Here is a 24,413-nt window from a genome sequence, read left to right on the forward strand (position 1 = left end):
TCACGCCGATGGAAGGGGCTGGAAATATTCGCTGATGGAAATATCGCCGTCGGAAATCCTCTTTTCTTGGCTCCCGTGATATCACCCCCCCCCCTCCCCCCGCCCCACCCCGCGCCCGCTCCTCCCCACCCCCCGAATCCACTGACGCCCGTTGCAAACTGCGGCCCAAAATCCCACCCAGTTGGCAAGTAAGTTAATTGCGGGTGTCAAGTGATCTTGTTAATAAATCAGAGGAAATAAATCCCTGAGCTTTTCACAGTAGTCTATTGCAACGAAATGGCCGCGAGTCTTTATTGCAACTAAATTTCAGGATCAAATAGTTCGAAATTCCCAATGAATTTTGAGATAATAGACTCAATTCGAACATTGTCATGTATTCCACCCATTTTAATTCCGTTGTGTGGATATCCACAACATGTGACCGTTCTTTCTCCTGTTCCTGGAACGCTGAGTGCATTTGATCTTCCATTTTCATTAATGGAAGAGTTTCTGAAATGTTAATAAATTATGGGCCTGAACAACGAACACAGCAACTAGATAAATAGCGTCCAAAACTTCTTAAGGGAAGAAAGGAGGAAATTGTAGGAAATTGTAGGAAATCAGGCACAAATCTTCCAGGAACATCTGAAAATTGTGAGGTTTCTGTGGATGGGTCAGAAGCAGACTTTTTAAAGGTAGAAGAAGTGATGCATGAAAATAAAGGGCATGGATCTATCATCCATTGTGTGGAATATGACGGGAACATTTATTAAAGATAACAGCATGGAACATCAATATAGGAACAAGATCAAAAAAGCAGGAAATTAGAACTATGAATGTGAGATCAGCGGCGCAACACCTTAGGTTTCTTTGGCTTGATAGCTTAAATGTCTTGCACTTGGATTTCAGTGAAGCATTGCATACAGGTCTTCCGGAAATGGTTAGCACTGGAAGCGAAGGAATGATTGGAAATAATTTACAACGGAAAGAACTACAACCACGTGGGAAGGGTTAAACTGACTTATGTGTACAACCACGCCGAGTCTGACTGTAACAGGATTTCTTTCTGGCAGGATCTTACTGAGGTTAAATGAACAAAAGCAGTTAATTTTCATTCACTTAAACCCAGTCATTAAAGATAGAAAATACGTGAAAAGTTAAATCCGTGTCTGAACTCTACTTTCTCAGAAGACGAAGGAAATTTGGCATGTCAGTTACGACTCTCACCAACTTTTACAGATGCACCATAGAAAGCATTATTTCTGGTTGTAGCACAGCTTGGTATGGCTCCTGCTCTGCCCAAGATGACAAGAAACTACAAAGGGTCCTGAATGTAGCCCAATCCATCAAGCAAACAAGCCTCCCATCCATTGACTCTCTCTACACTTCGCGCTGCCTCGAAAGCCGCCAGCATAATCAAGGACCCCACGCACCCCGGACATTCTCTCTTCCACCTTTTTCCGTCGGGAAAAAGATACAAAAGTCTGAGGTCACGCATCAACCGACTCAAGAACAGCTTCTTCCCTGTTGCTGTCAGACGTTTGAATGGACCTACCTCGCACTAAGTTAATGTTTCTCTACACCCTAGCTATGACTGTAACACTACATTCTGCACTCTCTCTTTCCTTCTATATGAACGTATGCTTTGTCTGTATAGCATGCATGAAACAATACTTTTCACTGTATGCTCATACATGTGACAACAATAAATCAAATCAAATCAAAAGCTTCACAAAAGCCTCGTCGACACAAAAACGCTGCAGAATTACAAATTAGATATGAGGCCGTTGCTTTTTTTTAGATAAATTGAAAATAAATTGTAAAAAGTGAGATAAAGGAAAAGTTCACGGTTGAGTCCCTTGCTGGTAACTGCGGTTGTGGTAGATTTTTCTCCATGGTAGATTTGGTATTCCCAACAGCTGAAGTCCAGGTGCAATTTCCAGAGACAATTTATTTTCAAAATGTCATTCCTCTTTTCCTAAAAAGTATGATTTTTGCACCTGAGCTTCTTGTCAATTGGAATTCACTATATATGTGCTGCGCTTTTAAACTGCAACGGACATAGGGTCTTAACTTGGGAGAAAACAGGAGTGAGAAGGTATTACCATTCCACTGACAATATCTTCCCCACTACTGATTCAACAGCTTTCGTGGTGTCTCAAAAGATATTTCAACCATGGTTAGTCGAATCACACGACGCTCCTTCCCATAATGATTTCAGAAGGTATTTGCTTAACTGATATCCTTGTTTGCTTTGTAAACACCTCCATTAAACAGTTCCATATGTGTTTAACGTCCCATGAAAAGATCAGCCCCACTCATGCACAAATCACATAACGGTAAGTCGATCGAACCCAAATGCTTGTGTCCCCGTGATTATCACTGTCCATGCACATGTTACTAGATGTACAATAGTAGTATTTTGAAGACATATTTTGTTTAATAGCTCTATATATTACCTGGAACTAAGTGTCAAAAGCGCAATGACAACATTTTTGACTGGGGGATGCAGGGTAAGGAAGCCGATGGACTCCAAACTGAACAGTGAAACCAGGAAGACAATTTGAATGCACCTTGGAATTGGGCAAACACCTACTCGATGCAATTCAATATAGAGATATGCAAAGTGAGCAAAGTAATGCAGGAAGGAACTTTGGTTTAAAAAGCAAGAAAATGATGTGCATGCAAAATGAAAGAGAGCTGGGTTTCTGATTGAAAATGCATTTGAACGATCTCAGTGAAGCTTGCTGACAGTGATTGATGTAAATTAAAATTTGGGATCCATCAAAAGATCATTATCGAGCAGAAAGACAACTGCAATTTTGTCACTTTACAAGTCATCGGTAAATCCAGCACTGAAAGTGCCGTGTACAATTCCAATTACCAGGAGGCATATATGTATTACAGCTTTTATGAGCATACAGAATGGAATTAACAGAATTATTGTGGTGTCAGAGAGATTGGATGGTTAGCAGAACTTATGGAAGTTGTGTCGACTTTGAGTGGAAATGAGAATCATAGAATCGCTACAGTGCAGAAGGAGGCTATTTGGTCCATCGAGTGTGCACCGACCAAAATTCCGCCTATTCAATTCAGTTCAATTCAATTCAACTTTACTGTCGTTATATAATGCACAAATACAAATACAATGAAAATTGAGCTTGCAAGTTCCCAAGATACAAAGAAAAAAAGTATTAACCCTATTAGTCCCCCGACACCAAGGGGCAATTTAGCATGGTCAATCGACCGAACATTTTTGGAGTGTGGGAGGAAACCGGTGCACCCGGAGGAAACCCATGCAGATACGGGGAGGAAGATCAAGCTTCACAGAGAGCGACCCGAAGCCAGAATTGAACCCAGGTCTCTGGCGCTGTGAGGCAGCAGTGCTAACCACTGTGCTGCCCCTAAAATGCAATCTGCTATGAATTGAATTTAGATTCTATCGGCTGCAGTGATGGGAATTGAACCCATGTCCCATGAGCATGAGCCCCTGGATCATTAATCCAGTGACACTACCACTACACTACCATCGCCCCTAGCTGCGCAGCGGCAGGGTTTCTGTTTTTTTTTACATGAAATGGAACTAGCTAATAGTTTGTATATTTCCGGTACTATTGACAGCGAAGCAGTCGGCGTTTTATGTAATTACTCCTTTGAAATTGACATTATGCCGTGGAGTCCCCACATCCGGAGTTAAATACAGCAAATCAGAATCTGCTGTCACTTATTTCAGCTTGACTGGAACCTGTACTATTGAGGTTTCCACAGAGTGCAATCAGTTTGAAGTTGTTGAACGGTGAAGAATTCCCACTGTTAAGCCATTATTCCCACTGTAAAAATAGTTTGCAGCTTTCTGACTGAGGTGTACCATAGGTTTTAACGGTGGGTGAATTCATAATTTTTGAACAGGTTCAATGACCATGAAATAATAGTTTTGAATGTCAACGGTCCTCATTATGAAAAAGATCCAGATTTTTTGATGTATTTTGAAGCTTGTTTATGATATTTTATCTTTTATATTGATCCCATTCATATGATTCAATCATGTATTCCGCCGACAATAAAATATAAGATTTAAAGTGAAGTTCATTGGCTTTTACTTAACTTATTGTCTGTGACAATACTGTGATACAATTGGCTCTTGACGCTGTTTGGTGATGTCACAGTCATGACAATTTGTTTCTTTTAAAATAGCCCAGAATATCCGGTTAGCGGCGTGACTTTAATGCCGCTGACCACGATTAAAGCTGCTGCCTTGCCTTTTTCCACTACAGGTTCGGGGTCTTAATCTCTGCTGCAGACTTCACCCACCCATGGAGGCAGGCTTCAGGAGTATTGGCGAGGCGGGGGAACACCAAGGCCACGCCCCATTTGAAATCAGCATTTGAAGGAATGCCTCTTGACATCCAGCGGCTTTGCAGTGTTGTGCCTAATGTTTCCTGTAGAACACCGTGGTCGACCTGCCAGGGCATGGATATGAATCCATGACTTTTTAAAGTATTGTTTTAAGAGCTGAAAGTGTAAAATGTTTTGAGATGTGGATGATCCCTCATTTAATGAGTCAATTGTTTGGTTGGAGATAGCGCTGACGTTAGAATCATAGTCATAGCGTTTTACAGAAAGGAAAGAGGCCCTTCAGCCCATCGAGTCTCCGCCGGCCATCCATCACCAATCCATTCTCATCCCATTTTCCATCACTTGCATGCTATTCTTGTCTGCTAGCCATGTCATCAACTGTTACATCTAATCTACATCCTCACAGATTTGCCTTTGCAGTTTCCTTTTAGTTTCATTAAAGTTGCCTTTGAGAATTGTAAAACGTTTTTCAGAAGACGGGACAGCAAGGAACAAAGATTTTACATTTGTCTCTTGAGGGAATGATAATCCATAATGCCCGGGAGCACTTTTAACTCAGTTTACCGAACGCGGAAGACTTCGTTAGGTAACTATTGGGGATCAGTAAACCTGGAGTAACCAGTGCTCATTCTAATGTTGAAAGGCACAGACGAGATGTCGCCTAACAGATATTCAACTCATGTATGAGGAGGTAATTTTATTGCATGTGACAAATAATTGCAAATATTTCCCGCTGACGGATTCATAGTTGTCCTGGGACCCCCATCAGTTGGTGATGGTGGTGAGTCAATGGCAGCAACAAATTGTCTTGAAAGGGGTGCTGCTGAAGGAACAGAAGCGAGTTTTAGCGGAAGCAAACATCGAAACTGTGCTGCAGGTGGAAGGGCAGTATTAATTACTGGAATTACTGACATACAATCCGTGTTTGAGGGTTGATTCAGTAATGCCGCGACCACGTGCTCACCTTCAACTTGCAGGTTGTTGAAGAAGTGGAGTTTTTGTGATAACGACCTCTGAGTGACGCTACCATGAAGCTGATGCCAGGGCTTCAGTGGAAGAAAGTGGACGCGGTATTCCAAAAATGCAGGTGATCAGGGATATGTCCATTGACAAGGACAAGTGCCAATTCACTAAAACAAGTGACATTCCAGGCACGTAATGAAGAATTAGAAAGTTTAGCCGAAGGGGAGAATATTATTTTCAAATGATCGAATGATGTAACGTGTGCAGAAAATTATAGACTTTTGAGCACTTTTAATTTGATCCAATAATAGTTGAACATTTTCAGGCAAGATCCTTAACCAAGTCAGTATGAAAGGCAAAGTAAAGATAGACATGTTAAGGTACAAGAGAAAATTACACGGCTGGATAGTATTTACAGATAAGGTTGATGAACTGAGGGTGTTGATTAACACATGGAATTGGCAAGGATTAATCAAGGATAGTCAGCATAGTTTTTTCAAGAGGGGATCATATCTAACAAATTTGAATTTTTCGAGAAGGTGACTAGGTGTGTAGATAAGGGCAGTGCAGTTGATATAGTCTACATGGATTTCAGTAAGGCTTTTGTCATGGTTCCACATGGGAAACTGATCAGGATGTTAAGAGCTCACGGAATCCAGGAAAATTTGGCAAATTGGATCCAAAATTGGCTTGGTAGCGGGGGCGGGGGCGGGGGGGGGGGCGGGGGGGGGCGGGGGGAGAAGGTAATGGTCAAATGTTATTATTGTGACAGGAAGCCTGTGTCCAATGGTGTATTGCAGGGATTGGTACCGGGCTCCTTGCTGTTTATAGCGTACATTAATTATCTAGGCGTGAATGTGGGAGGTATGATCTGTATGTCCGCAGATGACGCGAAAATTGGTGGTGTGGTAAGTAGTGAGGAGTAAAGCCTTAGATTACAGGACGACATAAACGGGCTGGGCACGTGGGCAGAACAGTGGCAAATGGAGTTTAACCCTGTAAGATATGAGGTGATGCATTTTGGGAGGACTAACAAGGCAAATGAATATACAATGAGCGATAGGACGCTAGGAAGTACAGAGGACCAAAGGAACTTTGGTGCGCATGGCCATAGATCCCTGAAGGCAGTAGGACAGGTAAATAATGTTGGAAGAAGACATATGCAAGATTGCCTTGATTAGCCAGGGCATAGAATATAAGAGCTGTGAATAAAAGAATATAAGAGGTTATGATCAAGCTGTATAAAACGCTCATCAGAGCGCACCTATTATTCTGGTCGCCACAATGTAGGAAGGATGTGATTGCACTTAAAAGGGTGCAGAGGAGATTCACCAGGATCTTAGCTGGGCTGGGGAATTCCAGCTATGAAGAGAGGATGCTTAGGCTGGGGTTGTTTTCCTTAGAAAAGACGGCTGAGGGCGTGGAGGTGGTGAGGGGGAGGGCGGGGGGTGGGGGGGGGGCGGTGTGGGGGGGGGGGGGGGGGGGGGGGGGAAGACACCTGACAATAATGAGGGACAAATATAAGATAGATAGGAAGAAACCTTCCCCCTTAGTAGAGGGGTCAATAACGAAGGTTCATAGATTGAATACAATGCGCAAGTGATTTAGAGGGCATTTGAGGAAACATATTTTGATAGAAACCCTGCAGAAAGAGGCCATTCAGCCTATCGAGCCTGCAAAAACAACAAATCCCACCCAGGCCCTATCCCCATCACCCCACATATCTCTCCGACTAAGGGGAAATTTAGCATGACCAATCAACCTAACCTGCACATCATTGGACTGTGGGAGGATATCGGAGCATCCGCAGGAAACTCACGCAGACACGAGGAGAACGTGCAAACTCCACACAGACATTCCCCGAGGCCGGAATTGAACCCGGGTTCCTGGCACTGTGAGGCAGCAGTGCTAACCACTCTACGACCGTTTCGACCTTAATTTTAACCGAGAGGGTGATAGGAATCTGGAAGTAAATGCCTGTAATAGTGGTAGAGGTGGGAATCCTCACAGCATTTAAGAAGTATTTACATAAGCACTTGAAGCGCCGTAGCATACAAGGCTACGTACCAAGTGCTGGAAAATAGGATTACAACAGATAGGTGCTTGATGGCCGCCTCAGACACAATGGGCGATGACTATGACGCTATGATGTGAGGAAACCAACCCAGGGTCTGTGTCTAGCATGGTAGCAATAAATACAAGAGGGCATACAAGGTAGGTACATAAGCCAGTAGCTGAAACAGTAGCACTGGGCTGAAACATCAGTCCAGTTACAACCCAGTGCCGAGGTATCCTCTGATAGGCATGGTTCTGACAAAAGAGTCCAAGCCATCGATATAGCAAAATGCAGAAGTATTTCCTCCTTAACTCTCTAGCATTTCCAGCCCTCATCTTTTGTGACAACAATGCACAGATGCAGATGGCCGAATTCTGCTTTTGTCTTTTCTTGTTTTGTGTGATGTTATTTATCACTTGCTAAATGTATGGCTGCATTCCACCGTTTAGGTTTTGAGCTCATAAATGCTGTGTTGTTTATTCCTGTGTTATTTCCTGATAAGTATATGTTTAACTATATACAGTCTGATCTCAATGAAACGGTGTTGTTTCCGTTCCACAGTAGTCATTTTAAATCGTTGAAAGTAATAATAGGAAATGAATGGATAAAGTTGCAAAAGATTAAACATTTTAAAATATCACGAATTAACATAATTTTGTCGCAATGTTTTGCACGAACTCCCTCAATTTCCTTCCACGAGCATTTTATGTTAAAAATGTACTTTGTGCTTGATGCGTGTTGGGAGGGAGACGGACATCGTTATTTCAGTGTTTACTATGTCAATCCCCTTCATAATAGCTAATGTTTCAATGAGAGCAGCAATTAATTCTTCACACCAAATTCATTCAAATTCCCGTCACAGGGCAACAACCCTGTGACCCCAGGAAACAATGCAAGGATATTCTTCCTTAAATATGCGGACAAACCGTGTGCCGTACATCAGCTGTGTTCTTCCTCCAACGACCCCAAGCCTTATATCATTACAGCATGAATGTCATATTCTCGGACTCCAATCCCCTTGCAATAAAAGTCAACAAAGCATTTCCCTTCCGAATTGTTCATTGGACCTACATCTCTGATCAATAATTTTAAAAGTTTGAAGCCTTTTTGAAATATGTTGTTTTCTCATTGCTGCTTCCAAAGAAAATAACCTCCCATTTGCCCATATTATGTTCGATCAGCCATTTTGCTGTCCACTTTCTTGCCCTCTCTTCATGCATTTGCAACCTGACTGCATTCTCCTCCTCGTAGCTTACATTCCCATCTACTGTTGTATCATCAGCAAACATCAATACATTACTCTTGGGCCTGTTACCAAACCATTATGGGTGAGTGCGCTGTTAATTCTCTCCCCACTTCTCCACAGGTCACAATCAACAGCAGTTTAAGTATTTAACTCACTCACCAAAGTGTTACTTTCGCTACAAAAGAGACATAACAATCACAGAAGAATGATGTATTATGAAATAAACCTGCTTTACAACCAGTTGCAAAACTGATTAACATACAATTTGCAGCCTGAAACTGTAACGATTTACCCCTGTCGAAAAAGAGTCGACACACATGCGCCCACGCATACACAAAACAAAGCACAAGCCAGATAGTTCCCTGCAGCGACTGGTGTAAAGGGCAGTTAAAAAAGGATAAAGTCCGAAAAGTTGTTGACGCTAGTGATCTGACAGAATACTGGTCACAGGTTGTCGCCAGGACCAGTAGCGTCTTGCAAAACTGCTTCTGGTGCTTGGACAAGTTTGAGGGTGTCCCGTAATAATCTCTCAAGTCTGGAGTGAAGATCATTGCTGTATACAGAACTTTACCGTGGTTGAAAGTTTGAATTTTGGCAAGGAGGGGGAGAGGGAATGGGGGAAAGCATTAGAAGTAGAACATTATTATGCTGGGAGCTTAGGGGCGAACTTTAAGTAGCGGCACTGCAGAATACAAGGAGATCGGCCCTCAGCCTGCGGCACTGTACTCAATGAACATCCCATAATAACCACACCCAGAAGATACAGGCACTGTTTTATTGCAACAATATTTCATAACATTAAGTGAAAATTCTTAGAAATAAATACATAGGTCTGAAGAAATTAAACTATGTCCTGAAGTATCACGCAAATGTGACTGAAGGGACCGCAAAAAGAAGTATATTTAATTTACACCATTGTTTTATTGCAATCGGACTCCTGTTTAGACACTTCAACAGCTATCGACAGGAAACTATTTCTAAACAATAATAATAAATGTAAGCTTCACAAATTATTGGAATATTATGAAGTGTTGAATACAAACCGGAAATATCACAATTAATCAACAGAGCACAACTGTGGGGAACGAAACAGTCCGGCAGGTCGATAACATTGTTCAGAACTTTAGAAATGAATTACAATTTTAGTCGAATTTTAATAATTGAAAGTGAATATTTTTTTTAATTTTTGCACAATTATTTGTAGTCACCAGTAATAACAGATGTCAGACCAACAAACGGGACAGAACAGTATTCGCCACGTGTCTGGGATCCAAAAGCTAGGCGAGCCCTTCAGTCCACTCTCCACTGACCCAGCACTGACCCATCACTCCCCGAAAAGTTGGTGTCCCTCCATTTACTCCTTGTCAGCCTCCCAGTTGTGCGGTTGCATCTAAGAGGCCAACATCTGGAACCATGGCCGCACTGTGAGGGAAGCGTTGTTCGGAATAACACCTTTCAAAGTTCTGAAATGTTCCATTGATTGTGCCCGGAGCGAATGTGGCGGAGCCCGAAATCCACGCCCCCCCCCCCTCCCACTTACAGGAACTTCCAGACGTGTGGGTTCAGGACTACTTGGGTAGTTCTGTCAAAGATCAGGCAAAGGAACAATGGATAGAATTGTTTGGCCCTGTGTGTTTCGATGATTCAAGTCCCATTCATCAGGAAAATGACTGCCAAACCTTTGTAGAGAGGTCGGGATCTCAGAGGTTAACTCTGTTTATTCACCAGGTATACTCTCAGACCTGCTGACTATTTCCAGCATTATCTGCTTCATTTTTACGAATTCAGCAACCGCAGTATTTTGCTTTTGTGTGACCTTCCTCGTATTTTCTGCTTGCCGAAGCGAATTTGAGATGGTTTTTAAATTTCAGAGAATCTGATTGGTTGAAATAAAAAGACTGATTTGCATCCCAACTCAAGGTAACACCTTCTTGGTGACAGGTGTTATTAAAAGAGAGAGAGGTTCAGACAGTTAACCCATCTTGTCAAATAACTGGCAGAACTTCGGTGCCTCGTTAAATTTTTCACAATGACTGGCTGGGTCCCTGCGATCATTGTGTCAATTTTTTGCCTGGCATATGAGTATGTTAAAATGTAGAGTTGCTCTAATTGCTCCTTTATGAAGACTTTTCGTGTGATACTTCAACGAAATTACAATCCTATAATTGCAAGAATTGATAACGGTACCTGGGCAATAAGATTTTTCATGCCAATTTCTTTCAGTTTCAAATGCGGCGATTACAGTTAGTCAACCGCCTTCGAAATCGACTTCTCTCGGAGGAACCGTCCAAATAAGTTGCAACTTCACTGGCGACAGTTTAGGATGTGGAGATGCCGGCGTTGGACTGGGGTGAACACAGTAAGAGTTTTAACAACACCAGGTTAAAGTCCAACAGGTTTATTTGGTAGCAAATACCATTAGCTTTCGGAGCGCTGCTCCTTCGTCAGATGGAGTGGAAATGTGCTCTCAAACAGGGCACAGAGACACAAAAATCAAGTTACAGAATACTGATTAGAATGCGAATCCCTACAGCCAGACAGATCTTAAAGATATAGACAATGTGGGTGGAGGCAGCATTAAGCACAGGTTAAAGAGATGTGTATTGTCTCCAGACAGGACAGCCTGCAAGTCCAGGAGACAAGCTTTGGGGGTTACTGATAATGTGACATAAATCCAACATCCCGGTTTAGGCCGTCCTCATGTGTGCGGAACTTGGCTATCAGTTTCTGCTCAGCGACTCTGCGCTGTCGTGTGTCATGAATGCCACCTTGGAGAACGCTTACCTGAAGATCAGAGGCTGAATGCCCGTGACTGCTGAAGTGCTCCCCCACAGGAAGAGAACAGTCTTGCCTGGTGATTGTCGAGAGGTGTTCATTCATCCTTTGTCGTCGCGTCTGCATTGTTTCCCCAATGTACCATGCCTCGGGACATTCTTTCGTGCAGCGTATCAGGTAGACAACGTTGGTCGGGTTGCAAGAGTAGGTACCGTGTACCTAGTAGATGGTGTTCTCACGTGAGATGATGGCATCCGTGTCGATGATCCGGCACATCTTGCAGAGGTTTCTGTGGCAGGGTTGTGTGGTATCGTGGTCACTGTTCTCCTGAAGGCTGGGTAGTTTGCTGCGGACAATGGTCTGTTTGAGGTTGCGCGGTTGTTTGAAGGCAAGAAGTCGGGGTGTAGGGATGGCCTTGGCGAGATGTTCGTCTTCATCAATGACATGTTGAAGGCTCCGGAGGAGATGTCGTAGCTTCTCCGCTCTGGGGAAGTACTGGACGGCGAAGGGTACACTGTCCACCGTGTCCCGTGTTTGTCTTCTGAGGAGATCGGTGCGGTTTTTCGCTGTGGCGCGTCGGAACTGTTGATCGATGAGTCAAGCACCATATCCTGTTCTTATGAGGGCATCTTTCAGCGTCTGGAGGTGTCTGTTGCGATCCTCCTCATCCGAGCAGATCCTGTGTATTCGGAGGGCTTGTCCGTAGGGGATGGCTTCTTTAATGTGTTTAGGGTGGAAGCTGGAGAAGTGGAGCATCGTGAGGTTATCGGTGGGCTTGCGGTACAGTGAAGTGCTGAGGTGACCGTCCTTAATGGAGACGCGTGTGTCCAAGAATGCAACCGATTGCGGAGAGTAGTCCATGGTGAGTCTGATGGTGGGATGGAACTTGTTGATGTCATCATATAGTTGTTTCAGTGATTGCTCACCATGACTCCAAAGGAAGAAAATATCATCGATGTATCTAGTGTACAGCATCGGTTGAAGGTCCTGTGCGGTGAAGAAGTCTTGTTCGAACCTGTGCATGACAGTTTAGGAGGCAGCATCATGTATTGGTACCAACAGAAATCTGGAAATGCTCCTCGGCTTCTGCTTTATCATTGGGCTGGAAGCAGCATCAACAGAGGCTCGGGAGTTCCAGACCGGTTTTCAGGTTCGGTATCCGGCAACACGGGAACCTTAAATATCAATAAAGTTGAATCGGAGGACACGGCGGACTATTACTGTGCTATATTGCAAAACAGCCTGTACTACTTTGACAGCGGAACCAAGCTGAGTGTTGGCAGTGTGTAAATTCTTTTCGCTTACATTGTTCAAACTTTGCTTCAGGTTTGCAGCAGAATGCAATAACTATTTAATGTTGAAGTAATTTGATCGTCTTTTTAACAATATAACCGTTAATTTAATTCAAATGTCACGAGGCGAGCTTGCTAACTGGTTAAGTACTGAGTCTTGTAGTTGTATGTATTCTGCCTATCTGTTGAGAGTGGAGTTTTGTTCTGCACTGCGCTGCATCATCTGAGCCACAATAGCAACTAGCCTCAGACTCTCTGTACAATGAGATCAGGGAAATCGGGAAAAACCTCAAATCTTCATCTGCGATCGAATACCTTGCATGGAAAAGCATGTACCTTCGGTCGTGACAAGAATGATCTCAATGGTTACGTACCCCGTTTCTAAAGTACCTTACCAAAATGCAGTGCCTGTTCGTACTGGTAAATAATGACCACTTGAAGTGACGAAACTCGCCAAAACGTAGTCCCTCATAAATAAATCTTTCAGAGCAGCAAGGGCAATCATTGGACTTTAATAATGAAACCAAACTCTCCAAAAATCTGTTCGTTCTCACCTTTGCTCGAGAAAGTATATAAACATAAATCTTCCAGGCCAGCAATGTCAGAGCGTTGTTTCATTTTCTCCATAGGGTAAAATGGCTGGTGTGGGCTTAGCAAAAGATTTTACATTCCTCCCGATTTAAATTTCCGTTCAGCCCAATGTAAACCAGTTTAAGACAGTTGCAAAAAGTCAATGTTTCACCCATTATCTCCTCCTACAAAGCACGCATCTACAAAGGACCAAAATCGTCCACTGATTTGTTGTATTTATATCACGATTTGTATCTGAAACATCTGAAACATGCCAGTGCGTTTGCGAATTTTTTTTGTTAATGTGATCCCTCAATGATCCCCGCGGGCATCCGCGTCACGTATTTCTCACAGATAGCAATGCGCCCAATCACTCGTTAATCTGCTGTCAAATAATGGGGATACTCTGTCGCCACTTCCTCCAAAACTGTAATAGAGTAATTTGGATCCATCAGATCAGGATCTCGGTTTAATTCTAATCCAAAAGCTGTCACCACCACCTGAGCCACATTCCCATCGCTGGAATGTCAGTCTAGATAGCGCGGTCAGCTTCCCGTGTGGGGTTGAAACCGTCTGAGCCGAGAGGGGAGAATATCACAGGGTGAAACTGCCAGAGAAACTGCAACTACACTGCTCAGGATTCTAACATAAGAGTTCATCAGTAAAACCTGATGGTAAAACGGATCAACAATTGTTCCCATCGGAACACAATAGAGCGAATTTAATGTATGTTCAGCGTTTGTAATTCTATTTCTAATTCTGACTGACAAAACGACGTCTCATTGTGGAAACACGGCAGTTAAAAATAATCGTGTTATTATCAGCAATATATTATGAACCATTAAATATTTAATATAATTCACGAATGAAATCGTGTAATATAATGTGCATTTATTGAATTGCGTTCTATAAAATTGAACAGAGTTAACTCTAGCTCAAGCCCAGTCAGTCATTAAAACTGAACTTTGCTTTTTAGATCCAAATGTCCCATCGATCTCCCTCCTTCACCTTTTCCACGGATGAACACAAAGCAAAACAATTTATTTATTAAATACAATGAATGGCAGAATTCAAATTATATTGTTTCCAAGAAATCCTGTGCGTAACCAAATCAATTCACCAGCACTACTAAACATAGTTTTATTTTAATAACAGATCCGCAGAAACCATCTGTCTCCGTCTTTCCGTCTTCGTCAGCTCAAATCGCAGCGAAGAACACGGCGACACTGGTGTGTTTGGTGAACTGTTTTAATCCGGGAGCTGTGGAGATTGAATGGACTGTCGATGGCAGCGTCAGAGGGAATGGGGTTGAGACCAGTCGGATCCAGCAGGAGGCGGACAACACGTTCAGTGTAAGCAGTTATCTGACTCTGTCAGCCTCAGAGTGGAACTCACACGAGCTTTACTCCTGTCTGGTCAAAGACGAAATTCAGGCTACGCCGTTTCGAGCAAGCAACTCCAGATCCAGCTGTATGTGATTCGGAAACTGTGCTGGACCAGCTGAGAACGTTTGTTCATTCCTATTCATTTGGCAAAAAGGGTAGACATTGATTGTAATTCGGAGATTTAAGAAAACGGCCGTGCGGCTGGAGCTTCGCTTTTTAAGACTTGCTCTTTTGAAAGGCTCGTCAATTGGAACATTGTCGGTGTTAAGTGAAACCTCATTGTTTATTAATTACCTTTATGCATCTGATAACGTTAATGAGAATACAATAATGCGGCTGCTGTAACGTAAGTGTCTAATCACTGTTAGACTTTCCCAATACAGATATTAAATAAAATAACTGACCAAATATCAAGCGCAAATACGGCTTTTCGTGTCTTTTTTTTTGCTGTTGCAGATAAGTCGAATCTAATACTTTTTCTTTAGTGTTCAGGCCAATGTAATATAGAATGCACCGAGTTATCGTAAAACAAGTTCCAGAGTCGGGTGAAATAATTCTGCTCATTCTGATCCCATGTGTATGTGACTGAGAGAGAGAACAAAGAACAAGGAACAAAGAACAATACAGCACAGGAACAGGCCCTTCGGCCCTCCAAGCCTGCGCCGCTCATGTGCCCAACTAGACCATTCGTTTGTATCCCTCTATTCCCAGTCTGTTCATGTGGCTATCTAGATAAGTCTTAAACGGTCCCAGCGTGTCCGCCTCAATCACCTTGCTTGGCAGTGCATTCCAGGCTCCCACCACCCTCTGTGTAAAATACGTCCCCCTGACATCTGTGTTGAACCTTGCCCCCCTCACCTTGAACCTGTGACCCCTTGTGTTCGTCACCTCCGACCTGGGAAAAAGCTTCCCACTGTTCACCCTATCCATGCCCTTCATAATTTTATACACCTCATCGCCCCTCATCCTCCGTCTTTCCAGGGAGAACATCCCCAGTTTACCCAATCTCTCCTCATAGCTAAGACCCTCCATACCAGGCAACATCCTGGTAAACCTTTTCTGTACTCTCTCCAAAGCCTCCACGAGCTTCTGGTAGTGTGGCGACCAGAACTGGATGCGGTATTCCAAATGTGGCCTAACCAACGTTCTATACAGCCGCAACATCATATGCCAACTTTTATATTCTATGCCCCGTCCAATAAAGGCAAGCATGCCATATGCCTTCTTCACCACCCTCTCCACCTGTGCTGCCACCTTTAAGGATCTGTGGACTTGTACACCCAGGCCCCTCTGTGTGTCTATACTCCTGATGGTTCTGCCATTTATTGTATAGATCCCCCTTACATTAGATCTACCGAAATGCATCACTTCGCATTTATCTGGATTAAATTCCATCTGCCATTTCTCTGCCCAATGTTCCAGACTATCTATATCCTGCTGTATTCTCTGACAATGTTCATCACTATCCGCAACTCCAGCAATCTTTGTGTCGTCCGCAAACTTACCGATCATACCAGCTACATCTTCCTCCAAATCATTTATATATATCACAAACAGCAGAGGTCCCAGTACAGAGCCCTGCAGAACACTACTTGTCACAGACCTCCAAGTGGAAAAAGATCCCTCCACTGTTACTCTCTGTCTTCTATGGCTTAGCCAGTTCTCCACCCATCTAGTTAGCTCACCTTTTATCCCGTGAAATTTAACCTTTTGCACCAGCCTGCCTTGAGGGACCTTGTCAAACGCTTTACTAAAATCCATATAGACGACATCCACGGCCCTTCCCTCGTCAATCGTTTTTGTCACCTCCTCAAAAAACTCAACCAAATTTGTGAAGCATGACCTCCCTCGTACAAAACCATGCTGTCTATCGCTAATGAGATTATTCAGTTCTAAATGCACATATATCCTATCTCTAAGAATCCTCTCTAACAATTTCCCTACCATGGACGTCAAGCTCACCAGCCTATAATTACCCGGGTTATCCTTGCTACCCTTCTTAAATAACGGGACCACATTTGCTATCCTCCAATCCTCTGGGACTTCACCTGTGTCCAGTGAAGAGACAAAGATTTCTGTTAGAGGCCCAGCAATTTCATCTCTTGCCTCCCTGAGGAGTCTAGGATAGATGCCATCTGGCCCTGGGGATTTGTCTGTCTTAATGTTTCCTAAAAAACCTAACACTTCCTTCCTTGTAATTGAGATTTTTTCTAACGGGTCAACACATCTCTCTGAGACACTACCAGTCAACATGTCCCTCTCCTTTGTGAATACTGAAGCAAAGTATTCGTTTAGGATCTCAGCTACTTCCTTTGGTTCTAAGCATAATTCCCCCCCCTTTGTTCCTGAGAGGTCCGATTCTTTCCCTAACAAGTGATAATGATTGAGAAGAATGAGTGAATGTGTGTGTGGACGTGAGGAAGAGAGAGTGCACTCCCCTGTGTGTCTGTGTGATTGACAATAGTGAGTGAATGGGTGTGTAGGAGTGGAGTGAGAGAGAGAGTCTGGATATATTGTATTCCCAGAAGAGTAATATGCTTGGAGATTGAGAGGATTTTAGAATTCGGTGAATCGGGACAAACAAATTAATAAGTTAAGCAGAAATAGTAAATTATACAGGGTCATAAAAACATATTCTGAACTTTTCTAAATGCATATCAATAGGAATAGAAATGTGGGAAGATTCTGAGCAAAAACGGATGAAATCACAATGGGAACTAAGGAAATGACAGAGACATTAATCAAATCCTGATACATGACATAAAAAACGATGTAAAAAGTATTAAGAACCAATGGTTCTGCAAGAAGGAAGTCAAATAAATTAGGACTTTTTAATAAGCAGTAATACTGAAATTAATGGGAATGTGACAAATCCCCTGATACTGCCAGACTGCATCAGAGGGTTTTGAACAAGGTTGCATGCACTGCTATGCAGCTAGCAGAATACGTTAGATTCTAGGACAGCTCACAAGGATTGGAAGGTAGTAGACTTAAAACGAATATTTATGAAAGGAGGAATAAAGTTTTCAGGAAACTGTGGGACAATTAGCCTAATATTAGTTGTAGTCAAAAGGCTAGAATTTTGTCACTCGAGGCGTGTTAACAGGGCAGTGGGAAAATCAGTTTTTTGAGGATGTCACCTGTAGGAATAATAAGGTGGAAACAGTGGATATAGCTTATAAGAATTTTCGCTTGAAAGGTTAACTCAGGTGCCACACCAGAGTTTGCTACACAAGCATGTCGTCCCGTTGTATGGGCGCAATATGTTAGCATGAATTGAGATCTGTTAACAGTCAGAAAACAGGAAGTCCAGGCATTAAGCGTTTTCCGGTGTTGATTATTAACTTTGGAAATATGAAGTATTTTATGTTTAAATTGACTTCACCACGTACATCAATTCCACGCCAAAGAAGTTTGTTGAAGCCAGATTAAAAGCTGGTTGCGCAAGATTTTAACAGAATGTAAGCAAGGATGCAAACCGACCTTTGCTTGTGCGGATTGATGATGATGTGGGCTTCATCACAGGCTAAACAAGATCCATATTCAATCGCGCAGCGTAATGGCCAATGAGCCGCTTGACTCGGCACGGTTCTTTAACCTGCGTACCTGTAATGCCTCATGCTGCAATCTGAGCAACTCTGTCTATGGCACTTCTAATGATAGAAGAGCGGCAGCTATTGGCATTAAGGAATACAATTGATGAACGGCATGGGGTTGCGATAAAGAAAACTAAAAGGCCATCATTTTCTTTTCACTAAAATTAATCAACAGCATTTCTACAATAGTGTATTTATTTAATCGAGCCTGATTCTAGATAGTGCAAACAGTGTCATCAAACCAAAACTCGATCTGCTCTTCTCGGTACATGTAAGAATCCATTAAAGTATTTGAAGAAAGTTATCCCAGGTATCTCGCACCAATATGTAACCCCTAATGAACATCTCCAGATATGACTTCCTGGTCGTGGTGAATTTTCAATTTGCGGAAATTTGCTGCGCACAAATTTTCTGCCGTGTTCCTACGTCATTATAATGACTACACTTCAAAAGGTACTGTGTTGTAATAAGCAATTTCTGTAGATGTTCTCGCACTGATTCTATGCATCAATGCAGAGATCCAAGTATTTTTAGATATTAAGGATATCCAGGGATATGGGTGGGTATGTGGGGATATAACTTGGAAGTAGAAGATCATTCATAATCTACTTGAATGTCACAACACAGAAACACGTAAAATAGGAACAGGAGGAGACCATTCGGCCCGTCGAGCCTGCTCCGCCATTCATTGAGATCATGGCTTACCATCCAGCTAAATAATTTGATCCAGACTTCACGCCATACCGTTTGATCCCCTTTGCCTCAAATGCTATACCTAAATGCTTCTTGATAACATTGAACGTTTTGGCTCGACAACTTTCTGTGGTCACGAATTCCACAGGCTGACCACTCTCTGGGTGAAGAAATTTCTCCTAATCTCTGACCTAAAAGGTTTACCCTGTATCCTCACACTGACCGTGAACGGCACCGAGGGGCCGAGCAGCCCGTTTGTTCATATCTTCTATGGTCCTAGAATACTGGAGATAAGGTACGACTGCATCACGCAGAGGGACAGCAGAGAGAGGGCTGGGATGGTCAACCCAACGGTAGCGAAAAAGTCGGGAATAGCAAGGGAGAATTCGGACCGCAGTCATAATAACAGAGAGTGCAATTTGTTCGTTTTATTAGGGCTGTTATTTCGAATGCCAAGGGTGAAAACTACATGATCAATATTCAAATCTGGAATTGCGGGGACAGCATCTTTATGGAATTTTGAAAATTGAGTGGGAAATTAAAAAGGCGAAAGTGTTGGGCGCATTATATTGAGGACAGTCGTGGCGACAGCAGCGAAGTCGTTCTGGAGGAGAGGCCAGCATTTTTTATATTATCTGCAAAGTCACCAAGAAGGGACATGCGGTAGTCAGTCCATTAGACGCAGTGTGAGAGATAAGCGCAATGCGGGTCTCGTGGATGAGTGGTCTTGTGAAGCAATCAGGGGAAATAAATCCGCGAGCGCTTCACGCTCGTCAAAAGCAACGAAATAGAAGCGATTGTTTATTGCAAATTGCATTTCAGAATCAATCACTTCGAAATTCCCAATACAATTTCAGAATAGTCTCCATTCCGAGCAGTAGCATGTACTCTACACAACTTTATTGCATTGTATGGGTATGCACAACTTGTGATCGTTCTTTCGCCTGATCCGTGAAAGCGGGGTGCATTTGATCTTCAGTTTCCGTTAACGGAAATGAGAGCAATCGATAGCCAAGTAGCCCTGAAAACATAATAAGAACGCATATAGGAGTCAGAAAAAACTCTTACGGAAATTAATGAGGAAATCGCAGGAAATCTGGCTCAAATCTGCCAGAAATTATTCAATGCTGCGAAGGTTTCCTGGGACAGGAAGCTATTTTAAAAGGGTAGAAAAAAAGTGATGCATACAAATGAACGTCTGAATTTGTCACCCATTGTGTGCAAAATTGCGATTTATTATATATAACATCATGCAACATCTGTATAGAAACAATATCATAAAATGTAGGAGATTCTTGTCATATATGTGAGATCATCAACGTCACATATTGGGTTTCTTTGGCAATGGACATTGCTTGCTTAAATAACTTGTACCTGGATTACAGTGAGACGTTTCATATAGGTTATTGGAAAGTTATACAAAAAGTATTGCTTTCTTAGAACAACTAAAATTCAATCATAAACGTAAAATTAAGAAAATTGCCTGAGTATATTTAAGCTAATCTCCACACCTATTGCTGTGTCCTGTGGGGAATAGTGGGGGAAGGATTTCCAAGCTGGTGGAACGATTTTCGGGTTGATCATTAGCCCGTTGGACCTCGTTATGAACTCGTCTTCCGTGTTCAACAAATGCTGGTGTTGGACAAGAACCCGGAATTTCTGCTCTAGCTGTCGGGATGCACCACAAAATCTAATTTCAAAGACTTGACGCCCATCTGCAACTGCAATCCCTTTTAAAAATGGAATCCGTCTTTTCCGACAACTGATGATGTTTGCACCTGAGCTTCATTTCGATTGCAATTCACTATCGCTGTGCTGGGTTTTTAAACTGTAACAGTTTAAATTGGGAGAGAAGGGGATTGGGAGAATATTCCGGCGCCATTGGCAGGGTCTTCCCAGACTTTTGTTTCAGCAGCTCTCACGTTGCATTAAAATTCTATGTGATTCACATGACGTCCTTCCACGTATCGATTTCAGAAAGCATTTCCTTAGCTTCAATCTGAACAGAATGTGACCAATGTCCTATCGCCTATACTGTCCCCGCCATTAGCTTCGGAATTATACATTGTTGATCCTGATGAGATCGTAAAAAATACACTCCCACAGAGCTATTGTCCTGATAGACTTTCTGTCTCTGCTTCAGAGATAGCCTCATAGAAATGAAAATGTGCGGTCCAATATGGTGTGAGCAGCACTTTGTAGTTGTTCTTGACATCAGCAGTTATGAAATTCCACGAGGATCTCTGGACGTCTTAATTGTATTCCATAATGGAACATTCCGGAAAACAGGCCACCAAGACGTCAGGTGACTTATGGCAACCGTCCTACGTTATTATCTTTGTTTCGTAAAGGTCTCTTTCAATCTGTTCAATACGTGTTTGATCAGCCGATTAAATTGAAGATCAGCACCATTCATGCACAAATCACATTTTGGTGACAATGGGGAATTGGTAGTTTGATAGAACAGAGAGGTTTGTGTCACAGAGAATGACATAATCTTTGTAGAATGTTACCTAGGTGTCCACTAGTGGCCTGTTGGGATCATATTAGCATTAATATCTCTATAAATTACCTGGACCTTAGTGTTAAGAGCACAACTAAAAATGTATAACTGAAAGAAAGGTCAGGAAAGTGGAAGACTCCAAAACTGAATAGTGGAACCAGAAGGAGAATTTCAAAGTAAATTGGAATTGTGCAGACATTTACTGAATGAAATTCAATACTGAGAAGTGAAAAGTGGAGAACGAATTCAGCAAGGGAGTATTATTGAAAAAACAAGACGGTAATAGGCATAGAAAATGAAGCAGAGCTGCGACTCTGGATGGAAATAAATTGAATATATCTTAACAGTCCTTCGGGGCAATGATGCTCACGAGAATTTTGAATGTTTTACAAGATCATCATTGAGACGAAGTAGGATGGTAATCTTGCCACTTTATCAGTCTCGGTAAAACCGCACTTAAAATGCTCCGTACCATTCCGCTTTCAAAATATATTACAGTTACTGAGAGGATACTGAATGGAACTAACGGAATTATTGAAGTGACGGAAAGATTGGATGATAGGCAGCAATTGTGTAAATCTTATCTTCTCTGTCTCGAAAGGAGAAGGTCGAGAAGCGAGAAGATTTCGTTTTTTATGATTCTAACAAGAGCAAGATGCTTTGGATATTTCTGGTACTTTTGCGAGCGATTCATCCGACGTTTCAGGTCGTTGCTCCTCTGAAATTGGCAGCAACTCCTGGAGTTGAAATTATTGAACTGACAAGAAGTTCCAATGTTACCCCATAACCCTCACTGTGAAAATTGTTCGTTACCCCTGGCTAAATGAGGTGTACACAGTAAGAAGTCTCACAACACCAGGTTAAAGTCCAACAGGTTTATTTGGTAGCAAATACCATAAGCTTTCGGAGCGCTGCTCCTTCGTCAGATGGAACGCATGACTAAATGAGATGTAGCAGGGTTTTTAATGCCGGACGAATTCAGCGTTCTTACTCATCAGGTTCACTGATCCTGATATAGTAATATTTTTGAACGTAACGTGTCCTTATTATGAAAACTGAACGTCATTTTGAGATTTTTAAAGGTTTGTTCACGATTTGGAAGTTTTATATTAATCCCATGTATATGACACAATCAGTTTTTTCGCTACCTACAAAATGTAACATTTCAGTTGAAGATCATTGGTTTATAGTTCTTAATTTACTGTCTGTGAGATTGCCGCAATATAATTGGGTCCATATTCTGCTTGATGGCATCTCTGCACTGCACAGTTGGAGGTATTTCTCATATTTTGGCCCGAGCCTCCGTTCAGCCGAGAGGCTCTTATGGCGTGGACAGAGATTCAAGCCTTATTTTTTTCTAGGTTCAGGGTAATCCTCTCCCAGCTGCAGGATTCAGCCATCCAGGGAGGCAAAGACCCAGAGTATTGGCAACGGGTACCGGCGCTAGGGCCACGCTCTGTTTAATTCATCAGTTGAAACGACAAATCTTGAGATCCAGCAGTTTTTCATTCTTCTGCTGAGTGTTTTTCAAGTTGTAATTCTTTTTGAAAGGAATTGTTAGTGATTTAAAACCATGAAATTGCTGTTATGAAATGACTTAATTTAATGCCAGAAACGTGAAAAAGAGTTGAATTGAACGAGGAAACATCTTGCAATCAAATGAATGCGAAAGTGCAATTTGCACTATTGTTAACGTAACCTAGTAAACATTAATTGCTGGAATCTGCACATCGCCGAATCGTCGGTAATGCAACGTTGAAATCGCCAACTTCAAATCAGCACCTTAAACTAAGCTGCTTATCCTGGAAGAACACACCAGCGGTCGTGAATGCATGCCATGCTCGGGAAAACAGTGCCGTTTAAAGTATCAGAATTGTTACCGCAGAGAAGAAGGCCATTTGGCCCATCCAGTCTAATATTTCTTGCAAATTTACTCTCATACTCTATTTTTCCCTCTTAACCAATCTCTTTGTCCTCCTTTGCTGAATACTGAACACCTTCCAATCCTCAGGTTTGCTCTTTTTTTCTAGCAACGTTAAATGATTCCTCTTTGGATCAATGAACACCGATAATTTGACCATGCACCTGAGAAAGGTGATACGAAAACAGTGAAACGGTGCTGGGGTGGTTGCGTGTGTGTGGCGTGGGAGCAATGCCATTCAATGGAGCAGCCCTCTTTTCGAGGGCATATGTAGTGATGCTGTGACTCCTGTATTTTTCTTAATTTTGCAAGCTGTCGAAGAAGTTGAAAGCTGTGGTGACCAGATGACAATCTCTGAGTGAGGCTGCCGAAAATCTGATGCTGTGGGTTCAGTGGAAAAAAATATGCACAGCAATTCAAAAGAACAGATGCTGACGGACGAGCGAAATTCCAAGTACAAATTCCAGATAATTCATGACGCGTAGGACATGCGAACCCCATTTTGAGTATTTAGAGAGCTCAGAGGAACAGGAAAAAATATTTTCCGAATAAATTAATGATGGTACGTGTGCACAAAATGATAGACATTTAGTTTTTTTCTTAAATTTTATCCAGCAATAGTCGAACTTTTAAGGCAAGATGTGAAGAATCTAATCCCAGGTCTTTTTCAGCAGCTGACCCTATCCACTGAAATCCTTCGTAGAGATAGCACTGAAACGATGCAGACTCTCCTGAACCAGAATATTTCTGTCTTTCACTCTGGACTTATAGCAGTTTCTGTGTCTGGTGTAGCGGCAATGAATACAAGAGAACCAGCCATGTACATGTCTACGTAAGTCATTAACTCAACCTGTAGCAGCTGCAATTAGGTGGGTGATACCAGCTCACTGATGCTCAGTTTGTATTCCAACTGTGTCACTCGAGTCCTGATCTTATTGCAGCCTTGGTTCAAATATGGACAAAAGAGCTGAATGCCAGAAGTGAGGCGAGAGTGATTGCCCTTGACATCAAAGCAGCATTTGACCGAGTATGGCATCAGGGGCTGTTGTGGTGAACGTCTTCCAGCTACGAGGAGACC

General features: G+C 42.4%; 1 protein-coding gene across 1 annotated transcript; it reads left to right on the forward strand.

Annotated features, from left to right (window-relative positions):
* The first annotated feature begins 12,419 nt into the window (after positions 1-12,419).
* Positions 12,420-14,715, forward strand: LOC144503124 (immunoglobulin lambda-1 light chain-like). The gene is made up of 2 exons (XM_078227634.1): positions 12,420-12,657; positions 14,393-14,715. Exons 1-2 carry the CDS (start codon positions 12,420-12,422, stop codon positions 14,713-14,715), a joined length of 561 nt encoding a protein of 186 aa, XP_078083760.1.
* The last annotated feature ends 9,698 nt before the right edge of the window (positions 14,716-24,413 follow it).

This window comes from Mustelus asterias, chromosome 13 (genome assembly GCF_964213995.1).
Source record: "Mustelus asterias chromosome 13, sMusAst1.hap1.1, whole genome shotgun sequence".
NCBI lineage: Eukaryota > Metazoa > Chordata > Chondrichthyes > Carcharhiniformes > Triakidae > Mustelus > Mustelus asterias.